The 25977-nt window shown below is 39.8% G+C and overlaps 1 protein-coding gene across 4 annotated transcripts in view; it reads left to right on the forward strand.

Moving 5' to 3' along the window:
• The first annotated feature begins 441 nt into the window (after window positions 1-441).
• RECK (reversion inducing cysteine rich protein with kazal motifs) overlaps window positions 442-25977 on the forward strand; it is a 45615-nt gene continuing 20079 nt past the window's right edge. Inside the window, exons 1-11 of one of the 4 annotated variants that reach the window (XM_033066247.1) lie at window positions 442-520; window positions 2615-2673; window positions 5300-5374; window positions 7130-7166; window positions 12438-12523; window positions 14149-14196; window positions 16096-16145; window positions 17738-17807; window positions 23942-23975; window positions 24801-24998; window positions 25350-25617. In XM_033066247.1, the coding sequence (XP_032922138.1) occupies window positions 442-520; window positions 2615-2673; window positions 5300-5374; window positions 7130-7166; window positions 12438-12523; window positions 14149-14196; window positions 16096-16145; window positions 17738-17807; window positions 23942-23975; window positions 24801-24998; window positions 25350-25617 (1004 nt within the window). Of the gene's footprint in view, window positions 521-2614; window positions 2674-5299; window positions 5375-7129; window positions 7167-12437; window positions 12524-14148; window positions 14197-16095; window positions 16146-17737; window positions 17808-19583; window positions 22376-23941; window positions 23976-24800; window positions 24999-25349; window positions 25618-25977 lie in introns of those variants that run through there. The other 3 variants (XM_033066212.1, XM_033066228.1, XM_033066239.1) reach the window with 3 other exon arrangements.

Below are 25977 nucleotides of genomic sequence, written 5' to 3' on the forward strand. Positions count from 1 at the left end.
GACATATTTTCAGAGAGAGTCTGAATCCTCCCTCCGGGCATGGTCCTGCCGCTCCATAGGAGGGGGGAAGGCTGCGGGGTGCCTGCGGCCCTGACAGCGCAACACCGGCCGAGGAGGAGGAGGAGGAGGAGGAGGAGGAAGCGGCGGGCCCAGCGTCCCCCCACAACCTCGGCTCCCGCTGGAATGTCCGCAGTGGCCGGGAGGGGGCGGGGCCCGGCGGGGCGGCTCAGCCAATGGGCGGGGCCCGGCGGGGCGGCTCAACCAATGGGCGGGGCCCGGCGGGGCGGCTCAGCCAATGGGCGCGGCGGGCGGCGGCGCGGGGCCAGCGGGAGGGGCGCTGCCGGCGAGAGATCCCGCCCGTCGCTCCGTCCGTCCGTCTGTCCGTGCGGCGGGCGGGGGTCGCGGGGCGGGGTGGGGTCGGCGCGGGTTCGAGACCCGGCCATGGCGGCGGCGGCCGCTCGGTGGCCCTGGGCCCTGCTGTGCCTGGCGGCGACGCCGCTGTTGTGCCCCGCGGCGGGCGGTGAGTAGCGACCGCGGGAGAAACGGTGGGGGGAGGTGGCTCCGCGGGTCCCTCGCCACAACATGGCGCAGGGGCGGCGTCGCCCGCGGGGATGCGGCGCCGCGGGACTCTCCGGTCCGGCCGCGGCCGGGGCGGGATGCGGGAGCCGCGGCAGAGCGGGGTCACCTGCCCCGCGCCCGTGCAGCGGCTGCGGCGCCGTCCCGGTGCCGGTCCGAGCTGGCGCCTGCGCCGGCTCCCCGGGGAGTGAGCGCCCGCCGGAATCCCTGCACCGGAGCCGGGGAGAGGCACTTCCATAGCCGGCACAGCACGGCCGGATCTGCGGCATGCCGCCTGGAGCGTCACGGGCACGGACCGCCTCGTCCATCCCAGCGCGTTCCGCCGCTCGGGGTGTGTGCTTCGGCTGTCACCCTGCCTGCGGATGAATTGCCGGGATTGTGGCTCGAAATGGTCCAAATGGGTAAAACCTGGCGCCTGGGTTGCCATATGCAGTGTCAGAACAGGCTGTGTGCTCAGGGCTCGTATTCCTTGTTTTCAGTAGAATAGTGCTATCGAACAATGTGCTGGATATTTTAAACAGTGAGGGCAAGACGTTTAATAAAGTGAAGGATAGTGGTAAAATAGCTCCCCGCATTAGACTTGTGTGTCTTGGCAATGTGTGCTCGCAGCCCAGAATGCCAGTCGTGTCCAGGTTTCCCAGAGGATGGATGCTCCATTCCTGAATGTGTTCAAACCGGGCTGGATGAGCTCTGAGCAGTCTGGTCTAGTGGAAGGTCCCTGCCCATGGCAGGGGGCTTGGAGCTGCATGATCTTCAAGGTCTCTTCCAACCCAAACTGTTCTAGGACACTCTGTGTCTGTAACTTCCTGGCAGGACCAAAAAGAGTGATGGAAAAAGAAGGCAGCACAAGACAGATATTGGAAAACACCTTTTAATACATAGGTGACGTTGTTGTCATAGGAGTGGAAAATACAAAATATGTAATACTTTAAAGCAGAAGTCTGCAGTCACTAAGGCATTTATGGGCATTTCATTCTAGTGCAGCTCAGTTTTAGGAGGGAGGCAGTAAAAAGCTAGTGGAATGAAATATGGCATACCCTGGCCCAACTTTCCACTGATAAACCTACTAAAACTGCAGGGAATCCATGCCCAAGTTCCTTCTTCATGGTTCACTCAAAATCGTTTAGTAAGGTGTTGTGAAAATGACCTTTTTTTGTTGTACCAGTGTGATACATAGTTCATATGAAGCTCAGCAGTAGTCTGTTGTCATTAAATGATCCTGTGTGTGAAGATGTGTGCGGAAGTAAAAGCTTTGAAGGACACCTCTGTTTTCTAAAACACTGGTCCAAACACAGGAAAGTGAGGATGAAAATGGTTAAGGCACTGTTCAGTTCATTTTATATGTGCCAAGCTTAACCATGAATGAACAAAATATTTGAATGGTAGGGGGTACAAAGCACAGCAGAGTATGATGTTAAAAATGCTGCTTTGAGCTTTGATGTGTTCATATCTGTGTTTGCTCTATGACTTCCGTCCAATCAGGCAAATCCAGTCTTAATCATCCATCATCCAGTGAAACAATTTAGGGGTTTGTTCCAAGGTTTTTAGAACACAGAGTTCAATGAGCAGCTATGTGAAAAGAGGCCCCTGGTCTGATTTCCTTCACCACCTGTTCCTAACTGATTCTTGCACTTTTCAGATTCTGTGAGATGATTCAATTTACAAAGGCACATATTCTCTACAGAAATTTTTGGCAGGTTTTTTGTTCCATTTTTCGTATTTATTCGTTTTTTAAAGTTTACCTTGAGTTAAGTCAAGTAGCAGAAATGTGACTGAGGCAGAAAGGGAGTGAGATCTTTTGGTGGCAGTGAGTGTTCAGGGGTAACTGTGAGACTTCTCATAAGGATCTTCATTGTTTTCAGAACAAAACTTTGTCTTGTTTATTTTTTGCCTTTTGGGAAGGAGAGTTTCCCACGGTCATCTGTGGGCCTGAAAACTGTCCTGATAGAACATCAAGTGGGTACTTGTGTTCAGAAGTGATGGTTAAATGTTTCAAATCTTTTAAATATCTTTTTCCCTCTCCCTGCGTTTTCCTTAGGCTTGTCTTGTTGTTACCATGCAAAAGACAATTTAATGTGCCGTGATGTCTGTGAACAGGTAAGCTTGTTTTAAATTTAACTCCATCAGAGTTGAAATTGTGCCTTTAGACAACGATGTAGCAACATTAAGTTTGTAAGCTAAAGTCTCTCTGTCTGGAGACTCTGTGAATTGTGAGATGTAATGAGAACTTAGAGATTTTAAAACCATAGTGCTCTTTCTTTTTATAGTGGGAAATGGGTTCTGCTGAAGTTGAGGAGAAATAGAAATACCAACCTGAGGCCACAATTTGGTCAAGAAGGGACAAGCATGTTGGGAAATGAGAGGGGTGAAGGTATTTCACAGAATTTATGAATCTTATGTGTTTCTAAGTTCTGGGGAGTTCAAACTGAAGATTAAGATGTTGGTATTATTCTTTCTCCCTTCCAGTTCTTGTTTGTCCACTAAACATCTCATTATGATATATGGCTTTGTGAATGCAGCAAAAATCTGCTCTCTTACTCTGTTCATAAGTTTGTTTGTTCTTAATTCAAGCTTGGAAAGTATTTTTCCATAACTTACATTTAGATTTGTACCTGTGGGTAGTAATTTGTGCAGCTTTTTGTGTGTGTAGTTACATTTATATCTACATAAGAATTTTAAATCAATAAAACTTACATAGATATAGACAATTTTTATATTAAAGTTGTGTTCTTAGATCATACCTGCCCTCTTTTCTTGTTCTCATTGCTCACTTTGGGGCTGTTTGAGCAATAAACCTGGTTAGGATTAAGTTTATATTTATCTCTGATTGGACTAACAAAACTTTCACTTTAAATTGCACTTTTCCCTCCCTATTATATCTTGAGAATACAACCAAATCTTCTTTCAGCTTTCATATTATTAGGCCAAAAAAGGAAAAGTCTTAGAGTCTCTTTGCATAAGATATTCTCTCAATTCCTATGATAATTCTTGCAAGCCCTTCCAGCATAAGTTTATCTCTTTGAATACAGGTAAGCAAAATTATACATGGCATTATAAATAAAAGTATGGCACTCTGTCTTAAATATTGTGTTTGGTCCTGGATGTAAGTGAAAGATATCCATTCCTGTATTAAAAAAAAATGCTGAATTTAGTAGTGTATTTGGAATCATCTCTCCATTTCTTTCTTGTGTTTCATTGGTTTGAAGTTTCCAGCTTATCATGTGAATTCCTGTTGGCTCGTCATGAAAGGCCTCCAGCTTTTTACTGTCAAATTCCATCCCAATTCTGCTGTACTGGTTCTAATTATTACATGGTTTTCTGTGGGTTTTGTAAGATACTCTGATCTGGCCTCATCTGGATGATCTCAGATAGTCAGCATATCCAGAATCTTAGTGGTGAGAGGTCTTGAACAAGTCAGAAGCAGGACTGGTACCCCTCAAAGTATTCTGTAAGGAGCTGTCTTAGCTATCTCATATCAGGCTGGTGGCATCATCTTCTGTGTGATCCTTCGATACAGTCCAAACTGAAGGAGCTGTCTGCTGTTATTTTACTGGTTTTCATCTTCATCACTATTTTGTGCAGCTGACAGGAGGAAGAAGCTTCCTGGCCTGTCTTTGGGTTTGCGCTTGCAGATTAGATTTGGGGCCTTAGAGCAGATAGGGAGGAATGAGGTTCATTGAGGAGCCGTCTTGGCCTGACCAACAGATTATAAATAGTAGCACCAGGAGAAACACTCCCTTCTGCAGGTCATGGAGGTACTCTTCTGCAGATGAGACTTTCTGGCTGAGGTCACTTGGTTTTCAGGGACTCATGTCTAGGATGTTGACAGAATCACAGGGGTTTTTTTGACCCTCAGAGTGTTAGTTATTTTATTATTCTATGACCTCAAAAGAGTCAAAATACTAATGCAATTCTTTCTTTGCTCTCGTTTCTGAAACAAGTGCTGTTATTTTTTTTATTTTCTTTCAGTAAGTTTATCATGTTAGAATAGAGCCGATAGTTTATCATGTTAGAGTAGAACAAATTTAGAATAAAACTGTAATATATTTTTCCTTCTGAAATTCAACTGTTTCAGTTATATCACTTCCAGTTTCCCAACACATGTTAATAGGTGTGTTTCCTTTCCTCTTGTTGACCAGTTTCTTGTTTTAATTTATGACTAAAACTTAATTAGACTGCTAAAGGAACAATATTCTCAACATCCTCAGTTGTATTCCATCCAATCTAGTGAGCTCCTGGTGTTCAGTTTGCCTGTGGGTATTATGCAGTCTCCTGTCAGTTTTGATTGTCTCTTTAACTAGTTTCAGTTTTGTTCTACCTTGTTCCACAGAAATTACTTGTTTCAGGGTCTTTTTGAAGTTTAATTGCTTAAGGTCATGTAACATGTAGCAGAATGTTAACTAAAAAAAAAGAGTTGTATGGTATTTTGATATGTGCAGCAGAAATCCTCTTGTTAACATTGCCCATTCACATTCAGTAGAAACTTTTTGATTGAAATGTTTGAGGAGGAAATTCTCCTTCTCTTCTAAATAGAAAAAATTACTTCTCTATAAAGCTACAAATACATTAAAATAAATCTTAAATTTTAATTCTGTTCGTACTGTAAGGCAAGGTTATCAAAGAGTAGATACCAGAAAAACTAAAAACAGTGAAATTAATTGAAAAAAGTATTTGATGTGCCATTACATTCTCTGTGTTTTAAGGTGTGTTTTGTTTCTAACAGATTTTGTCTTCCAAGAGTGACTCCCGTTTGAAGCACTTACTGCAGCGAGCACCTGAGTATTGTCCAGAATCAATGGTAAGGCTAGAAAAGCTCTTCAAATGAGATTTGAACCTCAAAGTAGGGTTTTGGTCTTGGTCTTTTTTTCTAAAGCCATCATAAATTATGTTACTTGCGATAAGGTGGCATGTATAAGCAATGCAATGAAAATCTTACCTATGTTGTGAAAGCTTATGCTGGGTGATAGTCATTTGGATGTTAATGGTAGTGACTTAAATTATGTCATATGTTTCAACACATGTATGGCACAAAGCCATGAGGTCTTGGGCTAAGAGAAGAAGGCCCTGATAGCTGCACCAAATTGTTTGTGGCCTAACCTGAGAAACTGGAGCAATGCTTTTATTGTATAAGTAAGATTATGGTTTCCTGAAAGTTCTGTAGTGTCACTGAAGTTCTTCAGTTTCACCAAAAAAAGAGTGTAATCTGCTTCTTCTTCTAAGCACGATCTAATCAGGGAATAGATAAGTATGGTCATTCAGACTGTAAATTTTAGAGTCTTATCTCTTGGTAGTTATCTTCTGGTAATTTCTGTTACTTCTGAACAGTATCAATACTGTTTGCAGCAAGCCTAAAACATGCTCAGCTCAAATGGGCGATGAGTAGGAATAGTAAATCTGGGAATAACATTTAATAAGCACCTTCACAAGGTTGTGTTCGCTTATGGATCCTTTCCTTCTGTGTGTCAAAGTTGCTTCAGATTTTGTTTCTGTGAGTCAGTAGCTCTAAGGTCTCTATAGACAGCTCCTGGTATGAGGAAAACCTGTCATGAAAACCTATCAAAGTGATGAGTAGCATTTAGTTTGGTACTGGTTTTCTTTATCTTTCATTCCCTGATGAGTAGAATCTTATCTGTATAGCAGAGAAGTGCTTCTGATAAGGCATGGTTGGCGATTATCTGAAAGGGGGAAAATGACTTGTCATATATAAATTACTGTCCAAATTACTACCTTTATGAATGACAAGTCAGCTGTCCAGTGTGAATCTTAATATTACTGAACTGGTAATATCTAGATATATAAAATAGTTGACCATTCAACTCGTCTTAGAGTCATAGATGTATTTAAGTTGGAAAAGACCCTAAAGATCATTGTGTCCAACCATTAACCTTCTTATAAATTAGGAAATAAAGGAATTCAACTGAATCAAAGGGATGGAACTCATAGAAGTAGCAGCTCTTTACCATCTTCTTTTGACTTTGCTTTGGCTCTTGTCTAAGTGGAAAACTTCTGCAGATACAGAGGAGGACAGTGTTAGATCATTAAATACAGATCCATTGCAACTTTGGAAAGTCATAGATTCCTGTGATGATAGACATCACTGTGACAATATGCATCAGTGTGATTGAAACCTTCTTTAAAATTTGTTTTCTGTGTGGTTATGTGTTTTTAGGGTATTTTTAAGCTGGTGGGAAGGAGTGCTAGGGCAGTAAGCTTCTCCACAGGTCTTAGTCCTAGAGAAATCTTGCTCCGTCTCTAAGTTGCAGTTTAATTCTGTGAATGCTGATGGAGGGGATTGACTAGCTGGTGTATTCCAGATAACTACATTAGGTTCTGCATCTGCAAAAATGCTGCTATTGTAGTCTGTGCATAGCCGCCCTCTCATTGAGGGAAATAGTACTCACCTTCTATCATAGCACTTCTTTAATAGATGATTAATCATAAGAATTCTTCCAATCAGATATTTTAAACCCAGTGAAAAAATGCTGGTTTGAGTCTGTTAGAAACTTCTTGTTCTGTAGACTTACTTTTGCTTAACTGCATTTTTACTTTTCAGAGGGAAGTGTGGGGCTGTATAAATTCTTCTTTGCCAGGTAAGAAATAGCAGCTGGCTATTGGATCATGTTTCTTTTTCACCTTCTGTGTGTTTTGATGTTGTGTCTGCCACCCATAGATTTCATGATAATTTAACTTCCATTATGCGTCTACTATAAACTGTGTGGTTTAGTTTTCTCTAATATATAATGAGTTACCTGTGCATTATATTAGTAGTTTTCTTTTCCTAGTTAAAAAAATATTTAATATATTTGTATAATTAAACATGTTCTTCTGTGACAAATCCAGGAAATATCAGCATTTCTTTATTTTCAAGATTTTTGTTACACCTTAGCCCAATTTACAAAATGGTTGATAATTGCGACTTTATATGCAGCATGATTGTAACAAAAACTGAGTAACACAGGGAGATAGTGAGAATTAAGTAAACAATTTAAGTGTAGGGGATCAGATCATGGACCAAACTGGTTGGTACAGATAGATTTAGAAAGTGTGACAGGTTGAAGCTGGCCAAACACCACTGCACCTATGAGAAAACATGGGATTTTTAGTCAATTTGTCACTTTTTAAGATCTTTCTTCAGTTCACTTAGGGAGTCTCTTTTGCTATGCCATAGGGTCTTTCCTACTGGAAACAGCACTCTATGAACTTTTCCAACATGGTTTTAATTTTTACAGCTAACAGTCTGCCCCGAACCTGCTTGCAGAGTGAAGTTCCTCCCACAGCTTGCAGTCTTCCCACAACTGCTTTTTGTGGGCCATTTAGCTTATGGGGTGCAGTTTTCAAGGATGAGCTGTTCTAGAGTATACTCTTCCTGTGTTTATAAAGCAAGGGTTCTTTCTCTCTGTTCAAGCCTCTCACTGAATCACAGCTTCTCGGCATCTGTATGCTCCAGCATGAGCGCCCTTTTCTCATGGACTGTGGGTGAATGCTGCATCCCCCATGCACTTCATGAATTACAGGGAAACACATTGCTGTATTCTATAGGACTATGTTATATTATAGTTCTCACCACGGCTTGCAGAAGAATCTCAGCTTCCACACTTGGAGCACTTCTTCCTCCCCCTCCCTCCTTTGCATTGTCCTTAGTGTCATCATGTTTTTCTCCTCATGTGTCCTCACTTTTTCCTTTTCTCTGACTCAGGAGAGAATTGTTGTCTGTAGGTTAGCTTGTTCCCAAGCTCTATCAATTAAAGCAGTTTTTATAGAGCTCTGCAGTACTGAAAGGTTGATTTCATCTGGGTTTTGCGTCGGGGAATTGCTTGCCATGTCTTTCACTGCTGGTAACGTAGGGGCTTGTGGTGCTGGGATGTCCCCCTGGCAGCAGGATGTCGGCACTGCTGGCCACCCTTCCAAGGGCAGAAAGAGAGCTTCCCACGGTTTCCTCTTTCTTGAATATGTTATCATAGAGGTGTTACTAGCTTCTCTAATTGGCTTAGCAATGTGCCAGTTCTCAGAGCCAGCCTGCGATGGGTTGTGCCAGGCACGGAGGAAGCTGCTAGCTGTTCCTCACAGCGAATCACTTCTATGGCTGTCTCTCCCTCTTCACCCAAAGTCAATTAATCCAAAACCAGCATAGGAAGTTAAAAGGAGAGATCAAGAATAGATGAAATCAGGATTAACTAGTCCATTGTATCGTGTAATTTCTAAAAGACTTTGAAATTACAAAATTAAAATCCTTTGAAATTAAAATGCTATAGTTGGAAAAGTGGGAGTGAGGAAAGAGGAGCTGTAACAGTTTTACAACATCTGCTCAGACTCCCCTCCTCCTTCCTGTCCCCCCACCAGGCCTTTGAGGCAAACTGATGATTCCAGTGCTTGTAAACAGATTTATTGTCTTATTGGTTAGAAACCCGTGTGCAGTTCCCTGGCTTCCATCCTATTGGAGTCACAGGAACACAGCAGGAAGGCTCTCGCAGCAGGTGTGCAGACAGTCTCCTTGGAAGAATCCCATGGGCCCTGGACCTGGAGAAAAGGAGGGTCTAAGAGAACTGCTTGATTTTCAAGGATCACCTTATCCAAGCTCCACTTAATGCATGGTGGGGTTAGAAAAGCCAGAGCCTGTCAGCAGTTGATCCTGGTGAATTATGTGATGGGCAGCCAGAAAGCTTCTTGAACTACATCAGTAGAAAAAGAAGACTGGTGAAAATGAGGACCTGCTGCTGAATGAGGCAGGAAACCTGGTGGCAAATGACACTAAATAGTCTGTGATCTTCTTTGCCTCAGTCTTTACTGGTGAAATGAACCTGCAGGAATGGCAGGTCTCTGAGATCAGTTGTAAAGTCCAGAGCAAGGACTTGTGCTTGACGGAGGAGGGTAGGATTAGGTATTGAGAGCGGATGCTGAGGACTGTGAAGAAGGGGAGAAAGCAAGTTCACCCCCACCTGTAGAAAGGGAGAGAGGATCTGAGGAACTCTAGGCCTGCAGTTTCACCTCAAACCCTGGGAAGGTAAAGGAGCAGATCTTCCTGTGAACAATTTTCAGACGCATCAAGCACAAGAAGGTGATAGTTTACAGGCAGCACGGGTATATGAAGGGGAAACTGTGCTTAACCAACCTGATGAGATGACTGGAGAGAGGGCCACTTGCCAAGAAAACATTAACAGCAGCTGAAAGTTATCAGCCCTCTTAATTTGGTGTGTTTGTGCAACTTACTTCATTCTTTTATCACCATTTAGTTTAGTTCCAGTATGTCTGAAACCACAGGCCCTGTATTGCACAAAATATGGATGCCTGATTGCTCAGTGGTGACACTGCCCCTGAAGCTGTCCAGCTGTGTTTACCATGTGTTTCTCCTGGTTACAGCTAGTTATTGCAGCAAAGATTTCTGGAAATCTTTTTTTTCACATTGCACATGATGTTTCTTTGATGTTGTTTTTTAGATTGCTTGTGCCTTACATTATCAATCCCACTAATAAACCAAACATTACTGTTCTGATTGAAAGGAATCCCCATGTAGGAATTTGTGCAGAAATTACTGATGTGTTATTTTATGCCTAAAGCAGAGCATCATGAGTGATTGATTTGGCAATTAACTGTAAATATGCAGTCAAACCTAAATTCCAGATTCTTGAACACTGATTGCAAACAACTGATGTGCGCACAGCAGCGATCTCTGACACTGTCAAAAAGATGCTCAACCTCTGAAAATCTAAGTCTGCACCCCTGTGTGAGCTGTACTTGCAGTACACAGCTGCTTTGTACAAGTGTAAATTGGAAAGCTGAGGCAATACTCTGAATAGATGTCCAGAGGATTTTAAGAGTCTCTGGAAAAACCTATGGATCTTGTGCCTGCACACTGAGGGTCTGAACCATTCCGGTGGTCAAACTGACAGAATACAGGCTACAACCAGAAGCTATAGTGCACCTTTGCCCCTCTATTCCCTCCACCTACTGAGCAATGCTGCTACCTTACTTCTGTCAAGCATTAAGCTTTTAGTTTGTATTTTAATAACTGGTATGCGTATTTTAATTTCCACAGGGGCTGTGTTAATTTTGCTTTGTGAAATTTGCCATTAGTGCATTTTCTTAATTGACTCATTGGACTGTCATGAAAGACAGATGCTGGCAGGACTTTCCATGCCACCTGTGTTTGTAAAGCTGGCCAAAGTGTGTTTTAAAGGCAGTTTTCTTCATGATAAATACCAGTTGGCCATTGTTTTCTATTGATTGCAATTATTTTTTATTACTTTTTTCCAACACTTTTTTCCAAGCATTTTCTAAGTGTTTTGATTTAAGATCTTACACCTAGCTCTTTCACTTCCCTTTTTAAAGCTGGGCATCCCATGTGGCTCTTCTAAATAGGCATTTCCACTAGACTTACGAGCATTTTTTAAAATTAAGTTGTTGGTTCCTCGACTTTCTGCTTTTTTATTTCTTCATAAAGAATATAATTTATCTATGTAATAAAGTGCTTCCTTTTTTTTTACATATTCGTAACAAAACGAGTCATTCATTTGAGTTAAATAATTCTACCTGCTGTCCTAAGAAAAAGATTGTAACAAGTTTATCACAGCTTCTAGGCAGCTGCATAGATCAAACCTTCCCTTTATTTCTGTCTTTAAAGTTACATGAGAAATAGATACAGGAATGCATTTTTTTATTTTATTTCTGGTGCTTGGAAAACATTAGAAATTCTGTGTTTATTATTAAATTAAGAGGATGAAACAACTTATAGCAGCAGTTTGCTTGTTACCATATTTCTATGTAAGTTTATGGTAAGAAATGAGGGTAGTGCAAACAGTGAAATAAATGGATTAAGAAAGATAGAAAGATAGGAAACTTATATTGGGGATAGTTCTGGCTATGAAAGCATGTTGCTGGGGAGATAAATGACAGAGGAAGTGTTGTGGATTAACCCCCGTAGGCTGCTAATTACCACACGGTGTTTGCTCATTCTCCCATCGGTGGGAGAGAGGGGAGAATCAGAGGGCAACAGTGAGAAAACCCATGGGTTGGGATAAAGACAGTTTATAATTTAAGAATGGAAGTAAAAATAAGAAAGAAATGAGGAAAAAACCCGAACCCAAGAAAAACAAGTGATGCAACAGAAAACAATTGCTCCCTACCAACCAACTGATGCCCCTGCCATCCTCCACCCCCATGGCTGAGCATGGTGCTGTGTGCTATGGAATGTCTGCTGGGCTCAGCTGTCCTGGCAGTGTCCCCACCTGACCTCTTGTGCACTGCCAGCCTACTTGTGTCCCTATGGAAAACAGAAAAGGCCTGGATGCTGCCTGTGTTTGTAGTAACTAAAACATCCCTGAATTATCGACACTGTTTTAATCAGAAGTCCAAAACACACCCCCATCCCAGCTCAACTGAAGAAATTTAATTCCATCCAGACCAAAAACACCACAGGAAGTTTGAGAAAGAGCACGGAACATTTTCTGTATTGGAAAAGTTGGTAGAGAAATGTGCTATTGAAGCATGAGGATGTATCTGTTAGAGGTGATGTTCTCAGTTTTTAATGATATTTTTTCCTAATGTTTTTTGTTGTCTTTTATTTCAGATTAGGTAGATTATCAAAATCTAGTATTTCCCTTGAACATTTAAAGCAGTTTGCATAAAGCATCTTTAACTTCAATGTATGGAAGGTACTTCATTAATTGCTAGATTCAGCATTTATAAAAACACAGGCTTGTGGGTTTTGCTTAAAGTTGTTTTGGAATTCCAATAAAAAATGTAATCTGTACCTAGGCTTCTTGAATGAGAACAGGATTATCAAATTTGAAAAGTAGAGGAAAGGGAAAATGGTGGCATAGTTTCCATTTCTACTCTAATTAAAGTCTGTCATGTTCTTTCCCAAGGAGTGTTGAAGAAGTCAGATGGGTGGGTTGGTTTAGGCTGCTGTGAGCTGGCTATTGCTGTGGAGTGTCGGCAAGCCTGTAAGCAGGTAAGGCTTTCACCCTGCTGGCTGAATCCAGACTGATTCTGCTGCTCTCTTGGCTTGTGCTAAACTTAATTTTGCCTTTTTGTCACAGTCTCTACATAGAAGTTGTTACTTTAAAAATAACATTGAGTGAAAGGTAACATGTGGTTATTGCTAAGGTCTTTTTTTTGTAATCTCATGTTTAGTGATACAGCATTGTGGTTACAGCTCCAAACAGATTTTTGTGCCTCTTCAAAGAGGTTTTTGTTCATCAGATGGAAGAAAGGGCAGTTTTATGGTGTTAATAAAGCTAGTGTTTTTGTCAAGTAACAGTTTTAAGCATAATTCATAAGTTTAGCAATGACCTTTTTATTAGAAATCTGTGAAGCATTAAGTGATTTTTTCCCTAAATATGTTTTTGTGGCTTTAAAATCATCTTCAGAATGTAGGAGCATAGTTGTGTTTATCTTCATCCTTATAATTCATTTGTGGAGCACAGATGTACTTAATATTCATATTTGTGAATGTTACCTGTGCAAGTTTTAATCTTGACCAAGCAGCCTACTGCAAACTGCTGTCATAACAAAAAAACATTCTACTTTCACCCAAAAGCACAGAGTTTAAAAACTATGTGACAAGAGATGAGCAGTGAGTGAACAAACTGGGTACTTTTGATCTTCAGAAAATGTGTGTTTATTTTCAAATGCATTTTTTTAGTCATGTTTTCAAATATGTCCCAATGCTTAAGTGTCTTCCAGACCTGATAAAGACATTTCTGTTTATTGCAGTCTTATTGAATTTTATTAATTTAATCTTATGACTGTAACATCATTTCTCATTCTCTAAATCAGATGTATTGTTTGATTGCACACTGTTGTTTCAGAATCTTAGCTATATTTTGTACTTTAGCAGACTCTGGTTAAAACACTTCCTATTTTTTTTTCATTTATTCTAAAATCTGAATACCTGCCAAATATTAGGGATAATGGGAGATATTTGGATTTTAATTTTAATCCTTGAAACTTGAAGGGATTTTGGAGTCATTTTGAAGGCAGTGATATAATAGGTCTGAGATCAGACTTTACCCAAGTGTTTTAAATTACTGGAGTGGGAAGTAACATGTTAGTAGTTATTATAGTTTTGAATATCTGTCATATGAAAAAGGAGCATAAGATTTTGTACAGAACAAAAGTTTGAGGGAAGAATTTCTGCAGCTCAGTTTCACAATAGGAACCATAGAACTGCACATACAAGAGGGAGGAGAATGGAAAGCAACACACAAGTGATAAATTAGCAGGGAAAATGGGGAGATCTTTATGCTCAAACTCTTCAATTTCTTAAATGCTTTCTGTATTCTGCAATCTGGTAAACCTTTCACAAAACCAAAGTTACTTTGTGTGCCTCTGCTATCAACTAACTTGGTGCAGAAATATGGGGGTTTGGGTTTTCATTAAATGTTGTATTAACAGTCACAGTGTCTGCTTTTTTTTCTTAAAGCTTTACATGGATTCTTTAGGTTCTTAAAGGCACATTTTAATAGATCATTAATCCATTGTTATTGTAGTTAATTTAAAAGTAGAACTATCATTATTTCGCAACATGATTTTATTATTTTCTACTACAAATGGAGAAATGTATCTGTCTTTTAGGCTTCTGCAAAAAATGATGTTTTAAAGGTCTGCAGGAAGGAATATGAGGTATGTTTTTATGTGTCTCTAAAAAAATAAATAAACTTTTATATCAATCGTTTTATAAGTCCTGTAAAAATATCCTATAGAAGAGGGAAAGTTCAGTCTTTTTAGAGCTATATTTCTAAATGTGCTCATTTTCATATGAATGAAAATTATCACTCTACAGTTTTTATAAAAGTATAATTACCTTCTGTAAAAATGTTTCAGACTTTTTAGACTTGCATATACCCTAATTTAAATGAAAAAGTTGCAACTTTCAAATTGAATTCCCAAAATGTTTATTTCATAGGAATTTTGATCAAAGTCAGCATTTGTTGTGGTCTGTCACAATCAATCTCTCAGAAACCTTTCAGCTTGGACAGTGAGAGTCAGATTAAAAGTGACCTAAAGAAATACAGTAAATCCACGAATACAAGCCGCACTGAGTATAAGCCTCATCGCTGGGTGTTGGCAAACATTTTGGTTTTTGTCCATAAATAAGCCGCACCCGAGTATAAGCCGCTCTGTGTTCGCAGCGAGGACCCGCGTGCAACAAAGTTGCCAAATGGTAACAGAATTGCGGCAGGGCGGGGTTTACTGGCTCGGCTCGGGCCATGAGGGCTCGGGGCTGCCGACAGGGCTGGGTGGCCCAGCTCGGCGCTGCCGCTCGGCGGGGCCGCTCGGGGCCGGCCGCCGCCACCGCTGGGCTCGGTCACCCCGGCCCAGTGCTGCCCCGCGGCAGCAGGGGGGGCACAGAGCCCGCCGGCACCTGCGGCAGCGATGGGAGCCGGGGATGTAGCCTGCCTACTCCTGCGGCGGCAGCACGTGGGGACGGGAGCCCCCCGAGCCACGGGGCCAGCAGGAGAGAGCCCCTGCTTCCCCCGAGCCGCGGGGCCAAGCGGAGAGAGCTGCCCCTGCCTCCTCCGAGCCGCGGGGCCAAGCAGAGAGAGCTGCCCGCCTTCCCCCGAGCCGCGGGGCCAGCAGGAGGGAGCTGCCCACCTTCCCCACCCCCTGTGCTGCCTGCACAGAGCAGCTCCACCCGCCGCGCAACAGAGTAACCAATTTGTAACAACCGCGTAAATGCAGGGTTTTACTGGCAGGAGCTCGACTTCGCAGTTTGCACTGACTTGGTTTGCACTCCCAAGGTTGAAAATGTCAGAAAATTATTCACGTATTGGCCGCACCTCAATATTAGCCGCATTCCCGGTATGGGAGCAAAATTTTGGTCAAAACAGTGCCGCTTGTATTCGTGAAATTACTGTAAATTCAGAAAAGAATAACCTTAAGTATCCCATCTGAATATAAATAATTTCAAATGTATAATTTTTGTAACATCAGTGAAATTGTTGATACTTGCAGTTATTTTTACTGTTCTTCTCATAAAGTTTATCATCAGGATATCTTCAGAAATCTGCCTTTACCTATGTTCTTTTAAACACAGTGTGTAGAAATTGCTATTCTGCAAGGACTGCTTTTCTTTTGATCTTTGTCTTAATTAGAAGCCAGATTCCTCCCACCCCCTTTCATCTCATTTCCTTCTGCCCTAAGTGAGGTAGTCCTGCATCAGTTCTGCTCATAATCAACAGTTCAGGATATCAGACAATTTTCCGTTCTTTTGATTTGGGCAGAAGTGGAGCAGCTTTCCTGTTTTTTTCCAGGAAGCCGTTGAATTACTTTTTAAAAATTTATTTTCCCTTTCATCCTTTTATCTGAACAATCTACAGAGTATTTTCCTAGACTCTTCACTGTAGAAGTTAGTGTGGGTTGAAGTTGCCGTACCTTGTTCTCTTAAAAATGCATTTTCATTTTAAGTAGTTCTGTCTCCTTTCATGCTATAATATGCTATACTGTCAACATCTGCAAGCTTCTCTTCTATTATGCTGGTCTGTTTCCTTCTTTTTTTTCTGGGTTTCTGCATTGCTGTAGGAGGTTGGCCAGTATGGGTTGAAGGAGAACGGGAGAGGAAAGGTAAGAGAATAAAGAATGACTTCAAAATGATCACAGTCATCTTAATTACTTCTCCAGTTTTTATCTGGAATTTTGAAAGCTGGGCCTCTCGCTCTTAATCAAGAGTGATCTTGCTGTTAATGTACAGAAAACCTTAATGCTTGCTATCTGTGCAAGACTAAAAGAAAAAGATAGAGAGAAAAATCATGGTAGAAGGAACCAGTCTTCCGATTAGGGAAGAAGGAAAGAACTTTTTTTAATGAGGACTAGGTGTAGTAGATACAAATAGTCTGTCAGGGACCAAAATTAAGTATCTGATATGCTAGATGTTCACTTATGATAGCATTCTATATGAGAATGATTTTTCATATGTATCCAGGCTTACAGGTGCTCATGGAAAATCATACTTAAAATGCTCTTATGATGCTCATTGGTTGTATAAAATTTGAGGAAGTTATGCCTAAGATTGAAGATTCCAAATAAAACTTTTGGAGGGAGCCTGCAGTTTCCCACACCCTGTCATTATTTCTCCTTAAAAAAAAAAAAAAAAACATTTGTTCTTTCTGCTTTGGTGTATGAGTCCTGCTCCCTCTATAGTCTGTGAGTAGCTTCTGTGTCCTGTACTGTACTTTGCATTCAGTGGAGTTGGCTGGGGAAAACTGAACTGGGGAAGGAATGGCTACTTCAAACTGAAAGAGCTGACATGAGATCAGAAATAGCATGTGAATCACATTAATACAATATCATACATACTGTGTTTGGTTTTGCATTTAAGAATTCATACTTTGCTAAAAATCATGGTCCAATTAGAAAATGAGTTTGCAGTATAGATCATAGTGCTTGGTAATCAGCTCTGAAGTCTGTTGCTGAGGTATTTAAGTACATGACATAGAAGTGGAAACTAGATTAATTAAGGATGTAAAATGAAATTCCCTTTTATTGTAAACACTTTCATAGCTTACCAGCCTACTTATCTTAGTTTACTCACATAAGGATTTCCCAGAGAATTTCCCCAAGCTGCTTAGAATAGTCTAAACTGTGCTTAGTACACTTCTGTAATCTTTTGAGACTAGGGAAACAACTTTGTGAGTTACCCTTCAGCCTCCCACTAAGTTAGTGAGGGTGAAGAAGGAGGTAAGGCATAGGGCTCAGTGCTGTGAAAAAAGCCAAACTCCATGCAGGAAGCGTCACCAAGTTTGAAGTCACTAAGTAGAGTTTCAGGCTGTGCAGTAGAAGAATCTGATGTGCCAGCTTTTCACAAGATTAATCAAGATGCCTTTTGTGCTGATCATATTTTTCTGCATTACTTCTACTGTAAATATCTATGTTTATTTTAATTTGGACGTTTTACACATTTTAGAAATGTATTGTGTTGGAATAAGATATTCATTTTTATCAGTGCTTTGAAGATGGCATGTACTGTTAAACAATTTTTGTTTTCAAGTAGCACTGCATACAGAAATTAATAAATTTAACACAACTTGCCCAATTTTTTTGAGTGTAACTAAAAGGTATTTTATTTACCTTGTTTTGAAGGTTTTATTCTTATAGTCCTTTTTTCCATCTTCTGCTTCTCAGATACTCATTTTGTCGTCTTCATTTTTCCTCTAGTTCTGTGCACCTCAGTTCTTTTACCTTTCACTACTTCTTCCAGCTTTCTGCTATCCTGTTCATCTTCCTCTAAAATGAAGGTAGGTAATAGTCAAAGGAAGAAGAAAAATGAAGTGGAGGCGTGGATTGTATGTAGCATTTTCTGATGTTTGTATTTTTAAAACTGTAAAGTGGGGGTTCATTTTTGAAAGACCACATGGAATCTATGTTTGAAGAAACAACTTTAAATACTTCATTAATCTTAAAATAATCTGTAAAGGCTTTATTACTGTGTTTAAGATCCCTTTTCTTTCTTCTGTGTATGGGAAGGGTATTACTGAAGTTTCCATTAGATTGCAGCTCTTGGGTCTGTGCACTCCATATTGTGAGTTCACCTCTCTGAATATTAAGTACTTCAGTTTTTACTTCATGTGTTCCAAATAAGACATTCAAACTTCTCTAGGTAATTGGCACTGTGAGAGCTTTACTCCAGCTGAGCACTATTAACATCTCCCAAGCAGTTGAAATGCAGTTGAAAATGTCACCACTTGTTTAGCCTCTGCTCTTGAAACTACTTTTGATGCTCAATAGTGAGTACTTTTGATGTCCGTGGACTGTTTAAAAGCAGTTTTGCTGTCACAGATTTGAACACTTTTTAGCCTAATCTTGCTGTGGTATTTTGCAGTTTTTAAACAGAAATTTAAAATGCAGTACCTGCAGCTTTAAGTGCTTTAATAGGGATTCAGAAGGGTATTCACTCTGCTATGGTATTGCTTTGGTTTTTTCTTCTAGAGTCATACGATCCTGCTTTTTGCTGAGATTTTAGTGAATGCTGGCTACTAATTACCCCTGCTGAAAAATGCACTCATCAGTTTTTGACTCTTATCTAAGTGTTTGTGTGGATTACTCCAAGACAATAGATAATAACTCAAGAAACTGTTTAGGATATTGTTTAACTGAAGGTTCCTAAACAGTTTTAATGAATCCTAAGGCACAGGACTGTGTGTGGCCTCTGGAAGTACTGCTTAATGAATTCAGGATGGACTCTGACCATAACTACACATTGTAGATCGTGTTATTGTCATCTGCTGGTTCTTTTTATCTCTGTTCTCTGTTGTTCAAAGAAGGTTGATAGAAACACTCAATGATCTTGCCAAAATTTGAGTTCCAATAATTTTGTACTACTTTACTGTGCAAGTGTTCTCAATTCTTTACTGGTTTACATAATAGAGGAAAATCTTGACCTTCCTTGTTTATTACTGAAGATTTTTTAAGTTTTTAACAGATGTTCACCATCATTTGACACTTCAGCTGATTCCGTTAAACCTTAGTATGTTACCTTCTTTTATCTTCTCTCAATAAGTTCAAAGAATAAATGAAGTCAAGGAGAGATCAAGAGGGTTTTCTTTTCTGTGCTTAACTGCACAGAGTTAAGCCTTTTACTGTTGTATTTGTTAACTGTAGATAATACTTGTAAATTAAGATGACCTTAATTGGATAGGATGTAGATTCAAATATTTGTCATGGTTAGGTTGCCCAGGACAATAGTACTGAACTTATTTTTCTTCCAAAGTTAGTAGAATAAAGATGATAATTTTTAGTGAGGAAAATAATTTTTGTGGGGTTTTTTTGCAAAATACTCTTAATTTCTGGTGTGAAGCATCAGCTTCACTGTCGCTTTTCATTCAAGACACAAGAGGCAGCCATTTAGAAGAAATGTGCTTATAATATGAAAGCATGCCTCACAATGCAGAGGACTTCTTCCTTTAGCAAAATGTTCTGCTCTGTTTGCGTTGGGATTTGTGCATTTTTGGATTTTGAGCCGTTACCTGCAGCTGATGAGCTCCAAAAAGAGCGAAACCAGTTAGGTCCTGCAGTACTGGCTAAAAACTTCCTTCAGGAGGGTTCTGATGAGGAAGACTGAAAAATATTCTATGCTGCATAAACCTCAGTAGCCTTTTCCAATTTCTACAACACCAAAAAGAAATCTTTGAGAGAATCTTTGCTTTAAGGTGTACATGGTTGCATTGTCGGTGTCCGCTTACCACTTTCCACTCCTGCTTGTAGTCTCACTGGCTTTAATCACCAGGCTTGGAAACACCTGGCTTTAAAAGAAGGGAAGTCTGAAAGATGGGACTTGTGCATAAGTAAAACAAATCATTGTGTTTGTGTTTTAGAAATTTTGATATTGCCATCTTTGTTCATCTTATTTAGTGTTCAACACAAGTTAAAAATGGAGCATCAGGCTGTGTGTGTGCACAGTATTCCCTTGGTACCATCATTTTCCCAAATCTTGATGACTACTTTTCTCCTCTTTTGGTTTGTGTTTTGGTTGGCTGGTTTGGTTGGGATTTTTTTACCTATATCTATCTTTGACCTTTTGCTTTGTTTTCTGTGTCTTTCTTCACTGCCAGTTCACTCAAAGATTCAGAAGGAACCTTGAGTGGGCAAAAAAGCTGGTGACTTCTTAAATATCAGTGCTAATTTAGTAGAGATCCACATGAACCTTCTGTTCTGAAAAGAAGTTGCAGTTAGTAATTCAAATGAGACTGACTGTCTAATGCTGTTAACACCTTTATTTACAAACAGGCAATTAGGTACTAATTTTTAATCTTTTTTTAAAGATTATCTCATATCTCTGTAGCTATACCCCTCATATGTGTTACATATAAAAAGACACATAAAATGAACAGTTACCCAGACCTACCCAAAACACAAAGTCAGCACTCCCTGGAATACTAGCCCTGTAATTTGTGGTGGGTGCAGACACTAACAGTTTTGTGGAATATGGTGACTTGCTGTAACAACCCAGCGTGACTGAAGTTCTTCCTGTGCCTTCCTGCAACTGCCAGTTTTCCACACATTCCTTCCCCTCCTTACCTTACTCTCCCTCTGGCATCTGGCAGGTCCTTCTAAAAGATGGTATCTAAAAAATGCTTTTTCTGTTCTGTTCTGATGTGGTATTATACCTGTTGGTATTGCTGACTTAAATCCCAGGGGATGAGAAAAATAGCTTTTCATCTGGGTTAGTGAGAAAGATCAGGTCATGACAAGGTGATGGTGTAAGGGTATACTCAAGGCTATACAGCTGGGAGCAGGGACAAGGTGGAAAAGGGAAGCCAGACCACCTCCTCTTAAGAGAAATGTAAGAATTATTACAGTGATTCAGCACTCTGTGGAACTGTAGTTTCAAAATACAGAAAGAAGGTAAGGACTTCCTGCCTGTATCAAATTGGGGTGTGAAATTGCTGTGAGAAGATAATTTTGTCTCAGCTTGAGCCCTTCTTTAGAAGAGGAGTATTTGTAGATACCATAATCTTCCCAACATTCTCCTTTCTTTTGTGTCCTCTGAGCAGGGCAAGTGACACTATTATCCATGAACTGCTTTAGAATCACTTTTTTGTATCATTCAACTTCTCAATAACATGACAATTTTTATCTGAGCTTATTGCAGCATTACAGTATGATTTGTGCTAACAGTATGGTCAAGAACTTGGTATAACCATGGCAGGCAGACTTCAGACTTTCCAGCAGCCTCTGCTGTCCCAGTGTATTAATTAATAAAGTTACAGTGTTCGTTCTGCCTGGCTGGTTTGTGTGCCACCTTCCAGTGCTCCATGCAGGGTAGCTCTGGAGAAGTCAAATTTCAGCAGCTTCTGAGGACAGTCAGTTTAGGGGCAGAGTGTTATTGTGTATTGCAAGTCCCAAAGAAACTGGGTGGCCACATTGAAACAGGGCCTTTCTGGTAACCTTTGGCTGGCACCCACAATGAAGGATATATGGTGCTACAAAAATGTCATGAGCCTTTAGGCAACTGTGTAAATCTGTCCTTTACAGATGTAAGGTGGTGACCCCTTCTCTGTGTTCTTTCTCCATTAATTCTCTTTTGTCACTCATCTGTGTTACATAGATGGATGGGTAGCAGGATTTGGTTTGTGTGCAGGAAAGAAGGGAAAATCTAAAGTTAATCAGATGAAAATGTGCTGCAAATTAATCTGAGAGAAATAATGCAATGTCCATGCTTTTGGGAGAAAATATCTGAAATATTGTAGAGGATATTTTTGGCCTGAAAATGTCTGAATTGCTACTTTATTAGATTTGGGGCTTTGTATTATATAAGGCAGATTTTTCAATTTTTGTGTGAGGTGTACCAATAGATCTTGTGCCTTTATTTGTGATCACTAGAATTATAAATAGTTGCTGTTTGTGGAAAAATAACTTACACTTTCAAGTTAGATTTATGTTTTTTGTCTTAGGGTCTTTCATTGCCACATCTGCCATGGCTTGCCCAAGGTTTAAACTAATTTCTGGGTGTTAACAGAAGGAATTTGAGGCTGCTCATTACAGTATTGGGACTGTCCTGTTTAAAAGCTAGTGTTTAGAAGAAAGCAAGTAGCAAATATGAATGAAAAACAAATTCCTGCACACTGAACAATATCTAAGACAAAAGGAAAAATAAAATAATCAAGTTAATTCCTAATATTGTTTGTATTTTCATCTGTTCGCAGCAGTACAGATCTGCAAAAAAAAAAAATAGCCCCAAGATTATTTGGGATACCCACTTTTCTGCAATCCAGTGAATAATTAGTAATTAAGCTAGATGAAGAATCTGGTGAACTACTGAGCTTGAACTACCTCTACACTTTGAACTCTCTTCCTTGTCTTAGAGGTAGTAGCACATCTGGTGCTTTCCTGTATTGAAGCAAGACTTTAATCCCACATGATTTGGAATCAGTCTGATGCTGTTTGTGTTTTCTTCTCTAGATACTCTCTTCTGTGTGAAATACAAATTTGTTTAATTATAGGGACAGGGGAAATGGAGATCAAATTTTTTATGAAGATGGAGATTGTGTTTTGTCACTGTATTGATGTATTTGATCATGTTTTATAATGTGGCGTTCTGACAATTGTAGAGGTTAGGTATAGAGGAAGTTCAAATTTCCCTTTCTCACAATCTTATAATATTATGTCTTTGATAACTGGCAACTACATTTTGGAATTTCAGCCTCATGGCTTCATCTTTCCATAGACTTCCAGACATTAGATACTGCTTATATGTAGTATCTAATTTTTTTAGTGGGACATTTGCTTACTCAGTGTGGGGAAGACTGGGTTTTTTGGCAAGAGTTGAGTAGTCATGAGGGAGGGGATTTTCCCCTCTGCTCTGCTCTGATGAGACCCACCTGGAGTGCTACATCCGTGTTTGGAGTCTTCAGCATAGGAAGGATGTGGATCTGTTGGAATGAGTCCAGAGGAGAGCCACAAAGAGATGGAGCATGTCTCTCATGATGACAAGCTGAGAGAGCTGCTGTTGTTCAGTCTGGAGAAGAAAAGGAGCCCAGGAGACCTTACAGCACTTTCTGGTGCTAAAAGAGGGCCTACAAGAAAGCTGGGAACAAACATTTTGGCAGGGCTTGTTGTGATAGGGCAAGGGTTAATGATTGAAACTTAGGGTAGTTTCAAACTAGATACAAAGAAGATTTTTTTATTATGAGTGTGGTGTGGCACTGACAGGGGTTTCCCAGAGAAGCTGTGGATGCTCCATCCATGGAAATGCTCAAGGCCAGGTTGGATGGGGCCCCAAGCAACCCAGTTTAGTGGAAGGTGTCTCTGCCCCTAACAGGGGTTGTGACTAGATGAGCTTTAAGGTCCCCTCCAACCCAAACCATTCCATTCCATGATGGTGTGCAGATTAAAGGCCTCTGAAGCAAAGCAGCAGGATGTGTGTGTTTCCCTTCTTCTGACATTTAAGATGTTCATCCCCGAGCTGTGCCTTTTGGCTGCAGTTTGAGGGAACTGGTTGCATACTTTTGCTTTTAAGGTACATTGTCATGGAGTTATTTTGTTGAGATTTACTACTTGCATGTATCCATCTGTGCAGATTTTTTTTTCTACATAGAGTCTTTAAAATTATTGTCCTTAGAAAAAAAAATCCCAACATCTTGAGACACTCTGATGTAGCAATTTACCCTGTTTCTAAGTTAGTCCAGGAAAGTCTTCCAATTTACTTGTTTGCTTGAATATTTATCTATTTTATGAGTGCACATAGAACTTTGGTGACCCTTGATCTCTTAATTTCCTGGTTTCACTGTTTGTACAGTGTTTTTGTTTCAATGTAATCTAATTGAAGCAAATAATACCAAAGGTTTATTAACTCATTATAACAAATGACTGGATACTTAAATATTTATTTGAAGTTTTCTGGCTTGTAACACTGCTTTTGTTTTGATTTCAGAATGCTCTCTTTAGTTGTATTAACAGAAATGAAAGTAAGTATATAATGAATAGTTTATTTTGTTTTGCTTTTGTATCATTCCTTTTTTCTCTAAACTGTAAGAGATTCTGTGGGTGAACATATATACAAGCATGTGGATTTCAGACCAATATAAGCAAAAGCCACATGAGGAAATTGTCAAGTAATAAAGAGATTTGGCTATTTGTATAATTAATATTAGTTTTTATTTGTGTATCTGTATTTGTCTTTTCTGTCATCTTATTCTGCTTGTTTATTTGATGTGTCCTAAGCAGCAAAATTAAATGCATAGGTGAAATTTTGAATAAGCATGCAAGTGTTTTGTTGCGTGATATCTGTTTATATAAAATGAAATCCGTGTTTCAGAATCAATTCTAGTAGAAGTTATTCTCAAGAACTACTACATGTATTTAACAGCATAGCAAAAACATCTGAATCACCAATACCATCTGTCTGGGTTTTTTTAATGATACTGCTCTTATATTTATTTGTTTATTAGTCATATTTCTTTGATAATTTAATTATTGGACACGTCTGGTTATCTAAAATAAGAGTAAAACAGCTGAAAATGAGATTCAGCTGGCTTGCTCATGTCTTGAACTTGAATTCAAGGCAGCTTTAGTGCTGACTTTTTTCTCCTGCCAGACAAACAAATGTAGTTTGGCTAGTTACAGATATTTCCAGTCATTTCTTCTTTCTTTTTCTTTTTTTTTTTTTTTTTTTTTGGTTGGTGTTGTTGTTTCCTTTTGCATCTTTGTGTGTTATACAGACATGTTCATCTCTTCATTTCTCTGCATAGGAACCCGTAGATTTTCTGTTGTTTGTTTGTTTGCTTCCCCAGTGGGGTCAGTGTGTTGCAGTTACGCAGGTCACCATACGAACTGCCGCGAGTATTGCCAAGCAATTTTTCGGACAGACTCCTCTCCTGGTCCATCACAAATTAAAGCAGTTGAAAATTACTGTGCATCTATCAGCCCTCAGCTTATACACTGCGTGAATAACTACACACAGTCCTATCCAATGAGAAACCCTACAGACAGTAAGTAGTACAAATAAATCCTTTTTTACTGAGAGTTATAGAAGATCCTGAAAATGTACTTCATTATTGTATAACTGTCATATAAATTGTATTGCTATCATTATATGAATTTATATGAGAATAAATTTTGGGTTTTGGTGAATTATTAATCTTTATTTACTTTTCATTTTTATGCATTGGCTTTGTGCTTTTTTCCCAGAGTTGATTCTGTATCTGTTTAGGAGAAGCAATGTTATTTGAGATTCTCTGGAGGAGAAGAAGGCACCTTACAGCACTTTTATTTCTCAGGGCTTTTATGTTGTGCATCTTTAATGTTGTTTTGTGCTTGACTATTAACTATTTTGTTAACAGGTTTGTATTGCTGTGATAGAGCAGAAGACTATGCGTGTCAGGCTGCTTGTAAAAGAATTCTAATGTCAATGAAAACAGAACTTGAAATCGTTGATGGACTTATAGAAGGCTGTAAAACCATGCCTCTCCCTCAGGACCCACTTTGGCAATGTTTTCTTGAGAGTTCAAGATCTGTTCACCCAGGAGTCACTGTGCACCCCCCACCTTCAACAGGCCTCGATGGGGCTAAGCTCCATTGCTGTTCTAAAGCAAATTCTTCCACATGTAGGTCAGTATCTCTCTAACCTCGTTTCCAATTGTGAAAGTACTTAGGGATTTGTCTTGATTCCAGCCTTTTCTGAATCTTGCTATGTCATCAAATAGGAGGTTCTGGAATTGCTAGAAAAAATACATGTTCAGGTAACCAGATAGTAATCTGTTAGGTAATCTGCTCTGTCCAATACTTTATATTTCAAAAAGTACTGTTTTATGAGAGGAATTAACCTTTTCTCACATTTAGCACTGGCTTATTATAGCAGATACAGTAAGTTAGTGAAACTTGTACTATACTTGTGGTCATAATAGCCAATATTGCAACCTCTGATTAAGAGGTCTTAACAAGGTGCTAAAGAGAGACAAAAGGACAATT

The sequence above is a fragment of the Catharus ustulatus genome, chromosome 1 (genome assembly GCF_009819885.2).
Source record: "Catharus ustulatus isolate bCatUst1 chromosome 1, bCatUst1.pri.v2, whole genome shotgun sequence".
NCBI classification, from domain to species: domain Eukaryota; kingdom Metazoa; phylum Chordata; class Aves; order Passeriformes; family Turdidae; genus Catharus; species Catharus ustulatus.